General features: G+C 37.5%; 2 protein-coding genes across 4 annotated transcripts; both read right to left on the minus strand.

Annotated features, from left to right (window-relative positions):
- Positions 1–1535: 1535 nt before the first annotated feature.
- LOC149044534 (acid-sensing ion channel 4-B-like) lies at positions 1536–4759 on the minus strand. The gene is made up of 5 exons (XM_089210875.1): positions 4531–4759; positions 3213–3275; positions 2781–2967; positions 2080–2171; positions 1536–1860 (listed from the first exon to the last, which is right to left on the minus strand). Exons 1-5 carry the CDS (start codon positions 4757–4759, stop codon positions 1751–1753), a joined length of 681 nt encoding a protein of 226 aa, XP_089067001.1. The 3' UTR covers positions 1536–1750.
- A 3665-nt stretch (positions 4760–8424) lies between these two features.
- LOC149044535 (acid-sensing ion channel 4-A-like) lies at positions 8425–14623 on the minus strand. Of its 3 annotated transcripts, none has more exons than XM_089208531.1 (7): positions 13899–14622; positions 13304–13524; positions 12253–12409; positions 11525–11587; positions 11093–11279; positions 10199–10290; positions 8425–9979 (listed from the first exon to the last, which is right to left on the minus strand). In XM_089208531.1, exons 1-7 carry the CDS (start codon positions 14539–14541, stop codon positions 9870–9872), a joined length of 1473 nt encoding a protein of 490 aa, XP_089064657.1. In that variant the 5' UTR covers positions 14542–14622; the 3' UTR covers positions 8425–9869. The 3 variants fall into 3 exon arrangements, 2 of the variants coding, with proteins under 2 accessions (XP_089064657.1, XP_089064658.1); XR_016187357.1 differs by having other exon boundaries at positions 9943–9979; positions 10199–10256; XM_089208532.1 differs by lacking the exon at positions 11525–11587 and having other exon boundaries at positions 13899–14623.
- Between the last annotated feature and the right edge of the window lie 226 nt (positions 14624–14849).

Here is a 14849-nt window from a genome sequence, read left to right on the forward strand (position 1 = left end):
ACGGTGTTTTTAATTTGGCGTTGTTTTTAGAGCACAGGCACTCAGTATTGTAATCATAGAAAGGAAACACCTATACTCCTCTGATAATCATAACACTTCTTTGAGGCAAGTAAACAAATCGGCTCGGCAATTTGTTCATTATTTTGTAGCTTACTGCACACGTGTCTTGAGTATGACTTTCTGAATGAAAAAATTCTCAATTGACCGTTGCTATTTAACTTCGTTCGACACCAATTCTCCTCCTGGAGTGGAAAGTGGAAATCCCTAAAAAAGACCTCAAAGAAAGGTAATTGTGCCAAACCTGTAGTTAAAAGTTTTATTAAAATCCTGACAGTGGAAATAGAGATAAAAAGAAATGTTGACAAAATCAATTGAATCAATTTCAATTGAAATTCAAATTAACATTTTCAAAACACTTTCAACTGAAATGCTTCAGAACAGCAAAGGTTCTGGAAAACTATTCACATTTGCTCTGTTTGTACAAAAAAGCTAGCCGTTCACACGAGCTAACATTTGCGTTGATGCTTACTTTTTGAAATAAAAGTCGTTCACCGTAGTGGAATAATGCATATGAGCCTGAAAAAAGAGGCATATGGGAGTTTTACCAAGTCTATTCAATGTTTTCTTCTCTACTGGAACAAATATTCTTATTGGCTTCTTCTCTCTTTACTTTCAAGATTCCCGAAATTGCAACAGAAGTGAAAATTAAACTGGTTCCCAACTGGTAACTTTGGCTTTTAAATCTTATACAATTCTCCACCCTTAAGATTTAGAGGTTGCATTTGTATCTTTTCTGTTTTGAAGGCACTTGAAAGATTTGAAGGAGGCCTACTTTGGGACCTTAAGTCGCCGTAACGTTAGGCAACTTTGGGCGACTTAAGGCGACTTAAGGCGACTTTAGCAAAATTGGCACAAAAAATTTTGCGACTTTAGGCGATTTAAGGCGACTTAAGGTCTCAGAGTAGGCCTTTACATTCTCTAATCGCAATGACATTTTCAGCGATGTTTTACCAGGAGGAAAATGCCTACCATCCATAATGTGAACTTTATATTGGCATTCTGTAATGGTTTAATTGTGGAGACTAATCTTTCTCCTTTTATCTCATATGCACAGCCAGTGGTTATTGAGTTCTTCGCAATCAACCTTAGCACCTCGCGTATGAATAACAAATTGATATGAACGATATCCTAAACTCGAACAAGCTTATTAGCAACTCCGCGGAGAACATGTTACTAGGTTAGTGCAAACATTAATAGAACCTCTCTTTAAACAACTAGTCTTGTATTTGAATACAGAAGTGACTTCATAAAACTACTTCCTATCCAGTCTCTCCAACTACTTTTCTAGCTGCAGAAAACTATGATTGAAGTGGAGTGGATAAGGTCAATTGGGAAGGGTTGAACCCTTATGACATTGCGTAACCAATAGCAACCTAAGGAAACTTAAGGTGGCTTAAGGTGACTTTAGGCGACTTAAGGCGACTTAAGGCGACTTAAGGTCTCAGAGTAGGCCTTGAAGGCGCTCTTTAGAATACTTTTTATTTGGGGGAGACATGGCACAGTACTTAGTACTGAAGAATTTTGATGCTGTTGACAGTCTCTCCTTTGCTCTCTTCTCTTTCCACTTACACAATTTGATTTTGCTTTGCATCATTAGCATCTCATTCAATTCCTAACCCATATACAACACAGATCTATGGAAAATGTTTTAGTCTTAAAAAACGAAACATGTTCTGAATTGAAAAAGTGTTCATCTCAACCCCATTTGTATTCTTACGATACCAAGTATGACGTCACAGAACTCAAGCACGGTCAGGAGACTGGCACCGACACAAAGACCAAGTTGACCGCCGATTTCGCCTGAGAATAAGAAAAAGAGACAATTCATTCATGTTAAAGAAACCTGCTTGACAGCAAAGGCTCGAGATGATGTACCGGGGCTTTAGCGTGAAATTTCAGCAAATGGCGTCTTTATGAGTAACGGAGTGCAGTAGAAGCACAAGTTTAAATACAAAATAGACACTTATCCTCAAAGATTAAGAAGAAAGTTGATGTTTACATAGGAAGAGATGAACTTACCTAACAAACTTGCCAATTCATAGGCCGGTGTTTCCTCAATAACCTGGTAATTCAAATCCTGGAAATAAACACGCAGCTCTAGAAAATTCTGCCTGTAAAAATAAAATTACTTATTGAATTATAAAGAATAAGGTGGATTCCGGTTCAATCAAATGAGTTTATAATAGAAAAATAGAAATCCATTAATTGATCAAATATCAAAAGGTGATAATGAACAAGTTGTTGACATACAAATTTGCTTAACTTTAAAATTAGGTCAGTCAGCCTGAAAAATAAAAATTCGACCCACAATCAGGAACAACCCACAAAAGTTTTAGTTTTCTGGAATTTTTGAGGTGGACGAGGGGGAAGTCGGAATCGTCGTAGGAGAGGGGGGGGTCGGGTTTAAGCCTTACTTTCCACTACTTATTAGACTTGTTCTCTTTGCCTTACGTTTAACTCCTTGGGTGGGCTATATCTATAGTCAACTGGGATGTTTAAAAGCCCCATTAGGGAAGAGGTAAGTTCACATAATCATTATTATCATTGTTAATACTTACATTAGCTGTGATCGCGACACAAAATTTTTTATCTTTTTTTTTCCTCAAGATCGAGTTTACAGGAAAAGTGAGTAGTCACAATCAGAGTTTATCTTTACCGTATATATATAGCTTCCATAAACGTTAGGCTTTGTCCAACAAACTTAATTTACATACGATTACCTTAACCATTCTTGTGTTTGTTTGATTTTTTCTGGTGTCCAGTAAGTGTTATTCTCCCCTGCTTTGAAAAACCGCGACAAATATCCTTCGCTAGGGAACGCAGCGTATGACAAGTAGGGTTCATAGGAAATCGCACCACAGGGCACTGGACAATCACACTGATTTTTCTTTAAGGTTTGAAAGTTAGCTGGAATATGAAATAATGAGGAGGTAATGGCATCAGGTTGCTCAAATATTAGAAATACATCATAAAGCCCTGGGCGGATAACGCTATCCAGCAAAAAAGTGTCTGAAAAAAAAAAAACCAAACAAACAAACAAACCAAAAAAAAAAACAGGCGTGCTGCGCTATCCAGCAAATGAAGATTTATCCAGTGGATAGCGAACAACCGAGGCCAGAAGTAAATTGGAAACATATATGATATACACGAACCTTGAGCTTTAAGAAGGCAAGTCAACTCTTTTTTGGTTTTGCAGGGTTTGGTGCCGTTCAGTCCTGTTGAAACAGGATGTAATTAAAGTATTTACAGTGCGAACTTATGGCACTAGCTGGTGCATGAACAGCAATGTGTTGAATTACTAAAGGCACGCTCGCACAACGAATGTGAAGCGGATAAGTTAATTGAATAGTTATGAGTTGCCCTAATGATTAATTCTTTACTTTTCAAAGTTCCTAGTTTCACAACGGTGGAGAATACGTCATTTTTCCCTCTCTTTATGTTGTCTGCCTCACTATTTCGTATCAACCAAAAATTCGTCTCGAGCTTAAAAGGTTTTCAGAAGTCTATTAAGGGTATGATTTAGGTATCACACATTTTTCAAATGCCACCACTTTGGTTTAAGGTCTATTCAACTTTTCAACCTTGCAGAGAGAATTCCAAGCAGTCTTATCACCCTCTTGACCAAATTTATTTAACGTCACCTCTTCATTGCAGACAGGAAAGTATCAGTTCGGGGATTACTTTCTTTCATGAAACGTTAGCAAACTTCCAGAAGATTTCTGAGTGAAGCTGATCAAGTAATTAATAAACTAAATTAATGATCTGGATTGCAATCGGTCGTAGGACTGTCCCGATTGTGCTCGTAAAATGCTGGAAAGTTGCTCACCGGAATGCTTAAACTATGCTAAAGAGATGCCAAATCCAAAAAGTTGCCAGCTGAATTTCTTGATATTCTAATATGAACATTAATTAAGTGCTTTATTTTTCGTTCTTCACAATAAATGCTAACATCGGTCAAGAAAAAACAGCTGGAACCTAGCTTTAAGGAGTTGCTCGCAAATAGGGACGAAATTTAAGGATACTCCAAACGTCAAAGCTTGCCCAAAAGTTTCCGAGCACAATCGGGAAAGGCCCATTCGGTTGCTACAGTTATGATATTTACACAGACTGCTCTCCTTCCTTATATAACTTACCCTCTTTTTTCGTATCCCTGCAAATACACTTGTGCCAGGACCAACAGAAAATCCAAGCCGACCAACTATAGGCAGAGTATTCTGACGATGAACACGTATCTTGAGGCCGGCACTGATTGCTTGAATTCCAAAATATTCATATTGTTGTACGTTTAGTATCAAAGAAAGTCCAGAGTCACGGCTGTGAAATCCGGCATCGAATCGTATTTCAAACTGACTTTTGTGGTGCTTGGGAAGCTGAAATACTTCTTTAACATGCTGATGGACTGATATGAAAAAAACGCAATTGCCGTCAAAAGAAACACAGCCCAGAGAATGCGACGAATCCTCGATTTACCGGTAACCACATAAGATAAACCATGAAGAGTTGCATTTTCCACGAAACCATTCCATAGTTGCCTGATTGCAGACGTCTTGGACGCGTCTTCCCCAGACACGTCGTTACCCTCGGGGTTGATTTCGTTCCAAGCTGTGCCATTTATTTTTGAATTATTTCGTGGTAATCCTGCAGTTCCTGACATCTCTAAAACAACAAAACCGTCAGGTTGAATTTTCGAAGCATTCATTTTTGTTTTTCTTTTTAATCAGAATTAACCAACTTTGAATCGTAGCTTTGCCTGCTTGTATGCGTGCGGTGATTTTAATACCAATAGCAGTAGTTTATCTGCTTTTAGGAGGGCCAGACCAATCACACAGCGGCATTTTTTATCATACGTGACTAAATATGAATATTTTTACTGTCGACTTTGAAATTATCGCGACTGAATAACAGTCGTGATTGCCTGGCGACTAATGACAAAACACTCAGTTCTTAGTAAAAACAACAGCTGGATACACAATAATAAAAATGCGAAAAAAGGAAAAAATGGAAAGCGAGGTAGCAGAAAATCACTTTTGATGATCCTCATTTGACAAAATGGAATTAAATCGAGAAAAACAGATCTCATTTTAATTTGAGTCATCAACGCTACAGGACTTTTGCCAAGGTCAAGTTTTAAAACCTTTTGTTGGCGTCACGAATCCTATTTTTTTAAATTTCTTTTTTAATTTAACAATTTGCCAAAGGTAGGTAAACTTACAATAGGACAAGTTTGTCCCCTACCTGGTAAATTACATTTCTCTAACCCCTACAAACAGACAAAATTGAAACCCAACCGACTTATAAGCCCCCATGCTAGGAAATAACAACATATATAATCATTGACGAAAGAGAAAAAGAAAAAAAAACTAGTTGATTAACATGCACAAGAATTAAGAGCATTGAAACGACGAGGGAGAGGGAAGAAATTACAGGCCTTTCTGATCAATCCTCTCTGAAATCCTTAGAGAGGATAGCATCCACTGCTTTCTAATCTTATGTGTTCAATCAATGGTTAATGATTATCAGGGATAAAAAGTGTTGCAACAGATTAAGGTTTTATGGATCAATGTGACAGTTTCTGAGTAACTGCGCACCTGCTTGTCCTCTAGCCCAACAACAGTTGACTTGAAGTTAGTCAGGGTCAATATTAGGTTAGGGAAGAGGTGGCTCAGATACTGCTCAGATAAGCTCAGACATGCTGAGGTACTGCTAAGATACACACAGATAAGCTGAGATACTGACATTGATCTGGTTTTTTTTATAGCAAGCTTGCTATTAGTTTACTGATTTTGTAAAGACTTACCTTGTGCTTGTGATTTTCTAACTTTCCTGTTGTTTGCTCAAAGTTCTTCTTTGGTTTTGTGTGGGAAAAATGTGCCCTTTTGAGTAACTTGCTTTAATAACCCTTTAACTCCCAAGATCTCATTAGTAATTCTCCTAACTGTCTGCTATACAGTTCTTGTTTTGTTAGTTTGGAGAATTTAGTATTGAATCAACTTACAGTCCCTAATTTAAATGCTTCTTTATTCTTATCACTTGTCTGTTTGATATTGTATTAATATTGTAAGGAGAAATTCTATCTTGGTCACTCATGGGAGTTAAAGGGTTAAGTAGATCTAACTGGCTCCTTTTTTAACAGATGTTTCTGAAATTCACTAAACATTTAAACACATGCACCATGTTATTGAATATTCACTTCCATTCAAAATACCAAAAGGACTTATTTCTTCATCTTTTAGCATTCATAATAGATGAACACCAATAAGAGTTAATCTTTTTTATTTGTAAACAACAACAACAACATTTGATTAATAACTCTTTGCTCAAAGGCTTGTGTTTACCATCAAAAGGAATTGCAAAATCCCCCTTTAAGACCTAAATGTAGTGCAATAGCTCAAGAATATTCGAGAACTTAATTGTCACGCAACAACTAAGGAATGTTTGAGGTCACCACAATCTCATGCCCAGTCGAATTTCAATAGCACCAACTATAACGTTAACAAACTTCAGTGCGGTCAAAAGACTGGCACCAAGACAAACCCTACTGCCAATCTCACCTAAAAAGGGAAGAGATGGAAGAAAGTCAAAGAGCACTGATATGAAATTAACATTTATGACTTTGACTTTCTTACCAATAAAATTTCCACTTAAGCTTTCTCAAGTGCATTTGTACAGTTGAGAGTTGGTTGAGGACTATATTAACTGACATCTTTCAATCTATGATGATATATAAGTCATTTTGATAAATTGTGAGAACGGGGCTTCTCTTGTTTTCTGCTGTGCAAAAGCTAAGAAAGGTGTCATATATGATCCAAATGTTTCTTTGAAATTGAAAAATATGCAATACAATTATTAATAGCAATTCTATTTAGAGAAGACATCTGCCGACCGGAAAGCAGGAAATCGCAGGAAACCGCAACATTGGGGAGGGGTAGGTGCACAGCTGCCCAGAAACAGTGTGGAGATAGTAGCTTGGCAAAACAAAGAAAGGAAACAACAAAGGGAGTTACTGGATGCGAAAATAACAACATCAGCAGCAAATAGCGACAGTAACAGGTTTTAAGCCCGCAAAAAGAGACCAAAAAATTTGCGTTTCAAAAAAGTTTCGAAGTCATTGATCTTACCTGAATTAAACGTGTGGCAGAGCCCCATGGGAGTCACAACTGTCCTGTGATCGCATGTTGGTTTTTCGTTCCAAAGACAGCTGTGCATTAATTAAGTGTCGTCGATTTGATGACCTGCAAGGTGAAGAAATTGTGTAGGGTTCGAGATTGTATAATTGCATAACCCTTTAGCCTTTAAGAGTGACTAGCATCTAATTTCTCCTTACTATATCACCACTGAATCAGACATGAAAGTTATGAGAATGGAGGAGATGATCACCAACTAAAGCAACTCTTGACTGTTAAACAAATTCTCCTTATCAGCCTCTTTGGAAATGTATGGAGAACAGTATGGAGAAGATGCATAATGATCTAAGAGGGTAAAGGGTTAAAAATGCTCTCAGTTGAAACAGTACCTTGTTTTATTGACTTAAAATACTAGTAAAAAAAAGCTGATCGCTCCTATTTACTTTAGCCATAGACTTTCTGATTATGTTAAAGTTGCAGATAGTGACGGATGGAAAATCCGTGATGGCGTCGTGTTTCGAACTGACTTTAGTCGTGACCGGGTAGTTGAAATACTTCTTTAGCAACATAAATGTCTGAAATGAAAAGCACGACATTGCCTGTAAAAGAAACACAGTCCAGTGGACGCGGTGAATCCATAGTGTTTCGGTAAAAACGTGTTGTAGACCATGAAGAGTAGAACTGTATACAAAGTGACTGGATCATTCTCGTATTGCACCTGCCACGGACACGTTTTCGTGACTCTCCGCGTAAAATTCTTGGTCAATTTTGCTGTTCCTACATGCTGTACTTCGTTTTGGATCCTGGTACTGTAATTCGATTTCTGACTTTTCTTGAAACCATATTGCTACTTGGTTGAGCTCTCAGGCCGTTCAGACTTATAAGCTTTCGATTAAAATCAATGTTACATGATGTGGAAATGTTAACCTTACCTAGAAACGGTGGTTTTAATTTGGCGTTGTTTTTAGAGCACAAGCACTTAGTATTGTAATCATAGAAAGGAAACACCTATACTCCTCTGATAATCATAACACTTCTTTGAGGCAAGTAAACAAATCGGCTCGGCAATTTGTTCACTATTTTGTAGCTTACTGCACACGTGTCTTGAGTGTGACTTTCTGAATGAAAAAATTCTCAATTGCCCGCTACTATTTAACTTCGTTCGACACCAATTCTCCTCCTGAAGTGGAAAGGGGAAATCTCGAAAAAGACCTCAAAGAAAGGTAATTGTGCCAAACCTGTAGTTAAAAGTTTTATTAAAATCCTGACAGTGGAAATAGAGATAAAAAGAAATGTTGACAAAATCAATTGAATCAATTTCAATTGAAATTCAAATTAACATTTTCAAAACACTTTCAACTGAAATGCTCCAGAACAGCAAAGGCTCTGAAAAACTATTCACATTTGCTCTGTTTGTTCAAAAAAGCTAGCCGTTCACACGAGCTAACATTTGCGTTGATGCTTACTTTTTGAAATTAAAGTCGTTCACCGTAGTGGAATAATGCATATGAGCCTGAAAAAAGAGGCATATGGGAGTTTTACCAAGTCTATTCAATGTTTTCTTCTCTACTGGAACAAATTTTCTTATTGGCTTCTTTTCCCTTTACTTTCAAGATTCCCGAAATTGCAACAGAAGTGCAAATTAAACTGGTTCCTAACTTGTAACTTTGGCTTTTAAATCTTAGACAATTCTCCACCCTTAAGATTTAGAGGTTGCATTTGTATCCTTTCTGTTTTGAAGGCACTTGAAAGATTTGAAGGAGGCCTACTTTGGGACCTCGAGTCGCCGTAACTTTAGGCGACTTTGGGCGACTTTGGGCGACTTTAGCAAAATAGGCACAAAAAATATTGCGACTTTAGGCGATTTAAGGCGACTTAAGGTCTCAGAGTAGGCCTTTACATTCTCTAATCGCAATGATATTTTCAGCGATGTTTTACCAGGAGGGAAATGCCTACCATCCATAATGTGAACTTAATATTGGCATTCTGTAATGGTTTAATTGTGGAGACTAATCTTTCTCCTTTTATCTCATATGCACAGCCAGTGATTATTCAGTTCTTCGCAATCAACCTTAGCACCTCGCGTTTGAATATCAAATTGATATGAACGATATCCTAACCTCGAGCAAGCTTATTAGCAACTCCGCAGAGAACATGTTACTAAGTTAGTGCAAACATTAATAGAACCTCTCTTTAAACAACTAGTCTTGTATTTGAATACAGAAGTGACTTCATAAAACTACTTCCTATCCAGTCTCTCCGACTACTTTTCTAGCTGCAAAAAACTATGATTGAAGTGGAGTGGATAAGGTCAATTGGGAAGGGTTGAACCCTTATGACATTGCGTAACCAATAGGAAAGGGAAACTTAAGGTGGCTTAAGGTGACTTTAGGCGACTTACTGGTGACTTAAGGCGACTTAAGTCGACTTAAGGTCTCAGAGTAGGCCTTGAAGGCGCTCTTTAGAATACTTTTTATTTGGGGGAGACATGGCACAGTACTTAGTACTGAAGAATTTTGATGCTGTTGACAGTCTCTCCTTTGCTCTCTTCTCTTTCCACTTACACAATTTGATTTTGCTTTGCATCATTAGCATCTCATTCAATTCCTAACCCATATAAAACACAGATCTATGGAAAACGTTTTAGTCTTAAAAAACGAAACATGTTCTGAAGTGAAAAAGTGTTCATCTCAACCCTATTTGTATTCTTACGATACCAAGTATGACGTCAAAGAACTCAAGCACGGTCAGGAGACTGGCACCGACACAAAGACCAAGTTGACCGCCGATTTCGCCTGAGATTAAGAAAAAGAGACAATTCATTCACGTGAAAGAAATCTGCGTGACAGCAAAGGCTCGAGATGATGTACCGGGGCTTTAGCGTGAAATTTCAGCAAATGGCGTCTTTATGAGTAACGGAGTGCAGTAGAAGCACAAGTTTAAATACAAAATAGACACTTATCCTCAAAGATTAAGAAGAAAGTTGATGTTTACATATGAAGAGATGAACTTACCTAACAAACTTGCCAATTCATAGGCCGGTGTTTCCTCAATAACCTGGTAATTCAAATCCTGGAAATAAACACGCAGCTCTAGAAAATTCTGCCTGTAAAAATAAAATTACTTATTGAATTATAAAGAATAAGGTGGATTCAGTTCAATCAAATGAGCTTATAATAGAAAAATAGAAATCCATTAATTGATCAAATATCAAAAGGTGATAATGAACAAGTTGTTGACATACAAATGTGCTTAACTTTAAAATTAGGTCAGTCAGCCTGAAAAATAAAAATTCGACCCACACTCAGGAACAACCCACAAAAGTTTTAGTTTTCTGGAATTTTTGAGGTGGACGAGGGGGAAGTCGGAATCGTCGTAGGAGAGGGGGGGGGGTCGGGTTTAAGCCCTACTTTCCACTACTTATTAGACTTGTTCTCTTTGCCTTACGTTTAACTCCTTGGGTGCGCTATATATATAGTCAACTGGTATGTTTAAAAGCCCCATTAGGGAAGAGGTCAATTCACATTATCATTATTATCATTGTTAATACTTACATTAGCTGTGATCGCGACACAAAATTTTTTTATATTTTTTTTCCTCAAGATCGAGTTTACAGCCGGGTGGGATTTTGAAACTCTTTTTTTATAGTTACAATGTTTACTTTCAATTTGTTTACATTGACCATGAAAAGCCCCATTAGGGAAGAGGTAAATTAACATTATCATTATTATCATTGTTAATACTTACATTAGCTGTGATCGCGATACAAAATTTTTCATCTTTTTTTTCCTCAAGATCGAGTTTACAGGAAAAGTGAGTAGTTACAATCAGAGTTTATCTTTACCGTATATATATAGCTTCCATAAACGTTAGGCTTTGTCCAACAAACTTAATTTACATACGATTACCTTAACCATTCTTGTGTTTGTTTGATTCTTTCTGATGTCCAGTAAGTGTTATTCTCCCCTGCTTTGAAAAACCGCGACAAATATCCTTCGCTAGGGAACGCAGCGTATGACAAGTAGGGTTCATAGGAAATCGCACCACAGGGCACTGGACAATCACACTGATTTTTCTTTAAGGTTTGAAAGTTAGCTGGAATATGAAATAATGAGGAGGTAATGGCATCAGGTTGCTCAAATATTAGAAATACATCATAAAGCCCTGGGCGGATAACGCTATCCAGCAAAAAAGTGTCTCAAAAACAAACAAACAAACAAACAAACCAAAAAAAGAAAAAAACAGGCGTGCTGCGCTATCCAGCAAATGAAGATTTATCCAGTGCATAGCGAACAACCGAGGCCAGAAGTAAATTGGAAACATATATGATGTACACGAACCTTGAGCTTTAAGAAGGCAAGTCAACTCTTTTTTGGTTTTGCAGGGTTTGGTGCCGTTCAGTCCTGTTGAAACAGGATGTAATTAAAGTATTTACAGTGCGAACTTATGGCACTAGCTGGTGCATGAACAGCGATGTGTTGAATTACTAAAGGCACGCTCGCACAACGAATGTAATAATAATAATAATAATAATAATAATAATAAATAATAATTGCCCTAATGATTAATTCTTTACTTTTCAAAGTTCCTAGTTTCACAACGGTGGAGAATACGTCATTTTTCCCTCTCTTTATGTTGTCTGCCTCACTATTTCGTATCAACCAAAAATTCGTCTCGAGCTTAAAAAATTTTCAGAAGTCTATTAAGGGTATGATTTAAGTATAAATTTCACACATTTTTCAAATGCCACTACTTTGGTTTAAGGTCTATTCAACTTTTCAACCTTGCAGAGAGAATTCCAAGCAGTCTTATCACCCTCTTGACCAAATTTATTTAACGTCACCTCTTCATTGCAGACAGGAAAGTATCAGTTCGGGGATTACTTTCTTTCATGAAACGTTAGCAAACTTCCAGAAGATTTCTGAGTGAAGTCCCTCCTCCCCCCTCCTCCCCCCCCCTCCCCCCCTCCCCCCCCCTTGAATGTCAATTTGTAAGTGTATTATCGTTCCAAACGAGAAATTACCAAGGTAAGCTCAATAATTAAGAAGAGTATCATTTGAAAACTCACCAGACATTTCCATGTTTCTACAACCGCATTCTTTTATCAAAGACCTGGCCTCACAGAGCGACAAACATGATGAAATTGTGTACGTCGTGTGATCAGTTATGGCATCCATCTTTCCATCGTAGCAGTTGCTTTCGTACGGTTTTGGGAGATTTATAACCTTCAACAAGTAGACGGAGGGATGGTAAAGCTCAAGGATTATTTTGTAGAACGAATTTATTTTTTGTTTGACTTATGATTTGATACAACAAACTCGAGCCTTAAGTGATCCAAGGGCCCTCTTTGAGGCAGACCCAAAGCTTCTAAAAGACATTTAAAACTGAAACAAAAACAAAAAAAAACAAAAAGAAAGAAAGAAAGAGAGAAAGAACGAAAACCTCGAGGTGTTTCAGATTGGAAAAGGGCTGTAGGAAAAGAAGAATTGTTGCCTTTTTTTTGACACGTTTAAATACTAGTGTGAAAATTGTTTCATAAGCTGTGAACAAGAAATTTCTGAAAGCCATTTTGGATTACCTCTATTTTAGTCCACGTATTCATAGTCGTAAGTAACAAATCACTGCTGATTTCGAGATGTACTTTTAACAAAGTGATTAAAAAAGAACGATGAGATTGTGTCAAAAAAAAGAAGATAACGTGATCTCAGGGGCTTGCTGATCAAGTAATTAATAAACTAAATTAATGATCTGGATTGCAATCGGTCGTAGGACTGTCCCGATTGTGCTCGTAAAATTCTGGAAAGTTGCTCACCGGAATGCTTAAACTATGCTAAAGAGATGCCAAATCCAAAAAGTTGCCAGCTGAATTTCTTGATATTCTAATATGAACATTAATTAAGTGCTTTATTTTTCGTTCTTCACAATAAATGCTAACATCGGTCAAGAAAAAACAGCTGGAAGCTAGCTTTAAGGAGTTGCTCGCAAATAGGGACGAATTTTAAGGATACTCCAAACGTCAAAGCTTACCCAAAAGTTTCCGAGCACAATCGGGAAAGGCCCATTCGGTTGCTACGGTTATGATATTTACAAAGACCGCTCTCCTTCTTTATATAACTTACCCTCTTTTTTCGTATCCCTGCAAATACACTTGTGCCAGGACCAACAGAAAATCCAAGCCGACCAACTATAGGCAGAGTATTCTGACGATGAACACGTATCTTGAGGCCGGCACTGACTGCTTGAATTCCAAAATATTCATATTGTTGTACGTTTAGTATCAAAGAAAGTCCAGAGTCTGCTCCTGCCTCATTGACCTTCAAAACACTTTGACCATCCTTCCCTGAAAAATCTGAGAATCAATCACTCAATCCATCCACCCATTGGTCGGTCCGTCCCTCCGTACGTACGTAAGTCCCTCAACTTATCCATATTAATAATTTATAATCATTTAAAGTAAACAATTTCACCGAACATGAATTTTCCCGTTAAACAGTAATCGTAACAGTGATCTACATGGATTAAATCTTTGCGTCTTGGCAAACGTTCCAGATCACTCGGTTGTAATTATAGATCGACTTGAAAACAACAACAAAATAACACAAATTACAGCCCTGATGCTTCGAAAATAAAGCATCTGCATAAATAATGAAGACCTTGACAGATTCTCAAAGAAAAAAAGAAGGCTTGTTATGATCAAAAAATCCCAAAACATACCTGAATTAAATGTGTGGCAAAGCCCCATAGAGGTCAAAACTGGAGTGAAATTCCTGTAATCGCAGGTCTGTTTACCGTTCCACCGACAAGAATACATAGTATCATTGATTTGATGTCCTGCATCGAATAAAAATTGTGTTAAGTTGGTTAGTGTGCTGAAGTCTACATTTTCATATGTAGCTCCACCCAGTCCTAACGAAGTCAAATTTTTAACAACAGAACTTCTGAACATGTTGAAGTTGCAAATAGTCACGGCTGGGAAATCCGGCATCGAATCGTATTTCAAACTGACTTTTGTGGTGTTTGGGAAGCTGAAATACTTCTTTAACATGGTAATGGACTGATATGAAAAAAACGCAATTGCCGTCAAAAGAAACACAGCCCAGAGAATGCGACGAATCCTCGATTTACCGGTAACCACATAAGATAAACCATGAAGAGTTGTATTTTCCACGAAACCATTCCATAGTTGCCTGATTGCAGACATCTTGGACGCGTCTTCCCCAGACACGTCGTTACACTCAGGGTTGATTTTGTTCCTCGCTTTGCCATTCCTTTTTGAATCAAAATTAGGTGGTAATTCTTCAGTTCCTGACATCTCTAAAACAACAGAACCGTCAGGTTGAGTTTTCGAAGCATTCATTTTTGTCTTTTGTTTTTAATCAGAATAACCCAATTTTGAAACGTAGCTTTGTCTGCTTGTATGCCTGCGGTGTTTTAAATGCTAATAAGAGTAGTTTATCTGCTATCACGAGGGCCAGACCAATCACACAGCGGCATTTTGTATCACGTGATAAAATTTGAATATTTTTACTGTCGCATTTGAAATTATCGTGACCGTGTCGAGTTGTCGTGCCTTAAGCTTTGGATCCCTGTCATATAACAGAAATGATATCGTCAAAATCTTAATTACAGTCGTGACCGCCTGGCGACTAATTACAAAACATTCAC

Source organism: Pocillopora damicornis, chromosome 6 (genome assembly GCF_964200805.1).
Source record: "Pocillopora damicornis chromosome 6, jaPocDami1.2, whole genome shotgun sequence".
Lineage (NCBI taxonomy): Eukaryota > Metazoa > Cnidaria > Anthozoa > Scleractinia > Pocilloporidae > Pocillopora > Pocillopora damicornis.

Coding starts and splice junctions, on each gene's coding strand:
- LOC149044534 (XM_089210875.1), bottom strand. CDS start 4,759: ATGAATGCTTCGAAAATTCAACCTGACGGTTTTGTTGTTTTAGAGATG. Junction 3,276..4,530: donor TTTATCTTATGTGGTTACCG/GTAAATCGAGGA, acceptor CTGTTTCAACAG/GACTGAACGGCACCAAACCC. Junction 2,968..3,212: donor TTGCCTTCTTAAAGCTCAAG/GTTCGTGTATAT, acceptor TTCATATTCCAG/CTAACTTTCAAACCTTAAAG.
- LOC149044535 (XM_089208531.1), bottom strand. CDS start 14,541: ATGAATGCTTCGAAAACTCAACCTGACGGTTCTGTTGTTTTAGAGATG. Junction 13,525..13,898: donor TTGCCACACATTTAATTCAG/GTATGTTTTGGG, acceptor CAGATTTTTCAG/GGAAGGATGGTCAAAGTGTT. Junction 11,280..11,524: donor TTGCCTTCTTAAAGCTCAAG/GTTCGTGTACAT, acceptor TTCATATTCCAG/CTAACTTTCAAACCTTAAAG.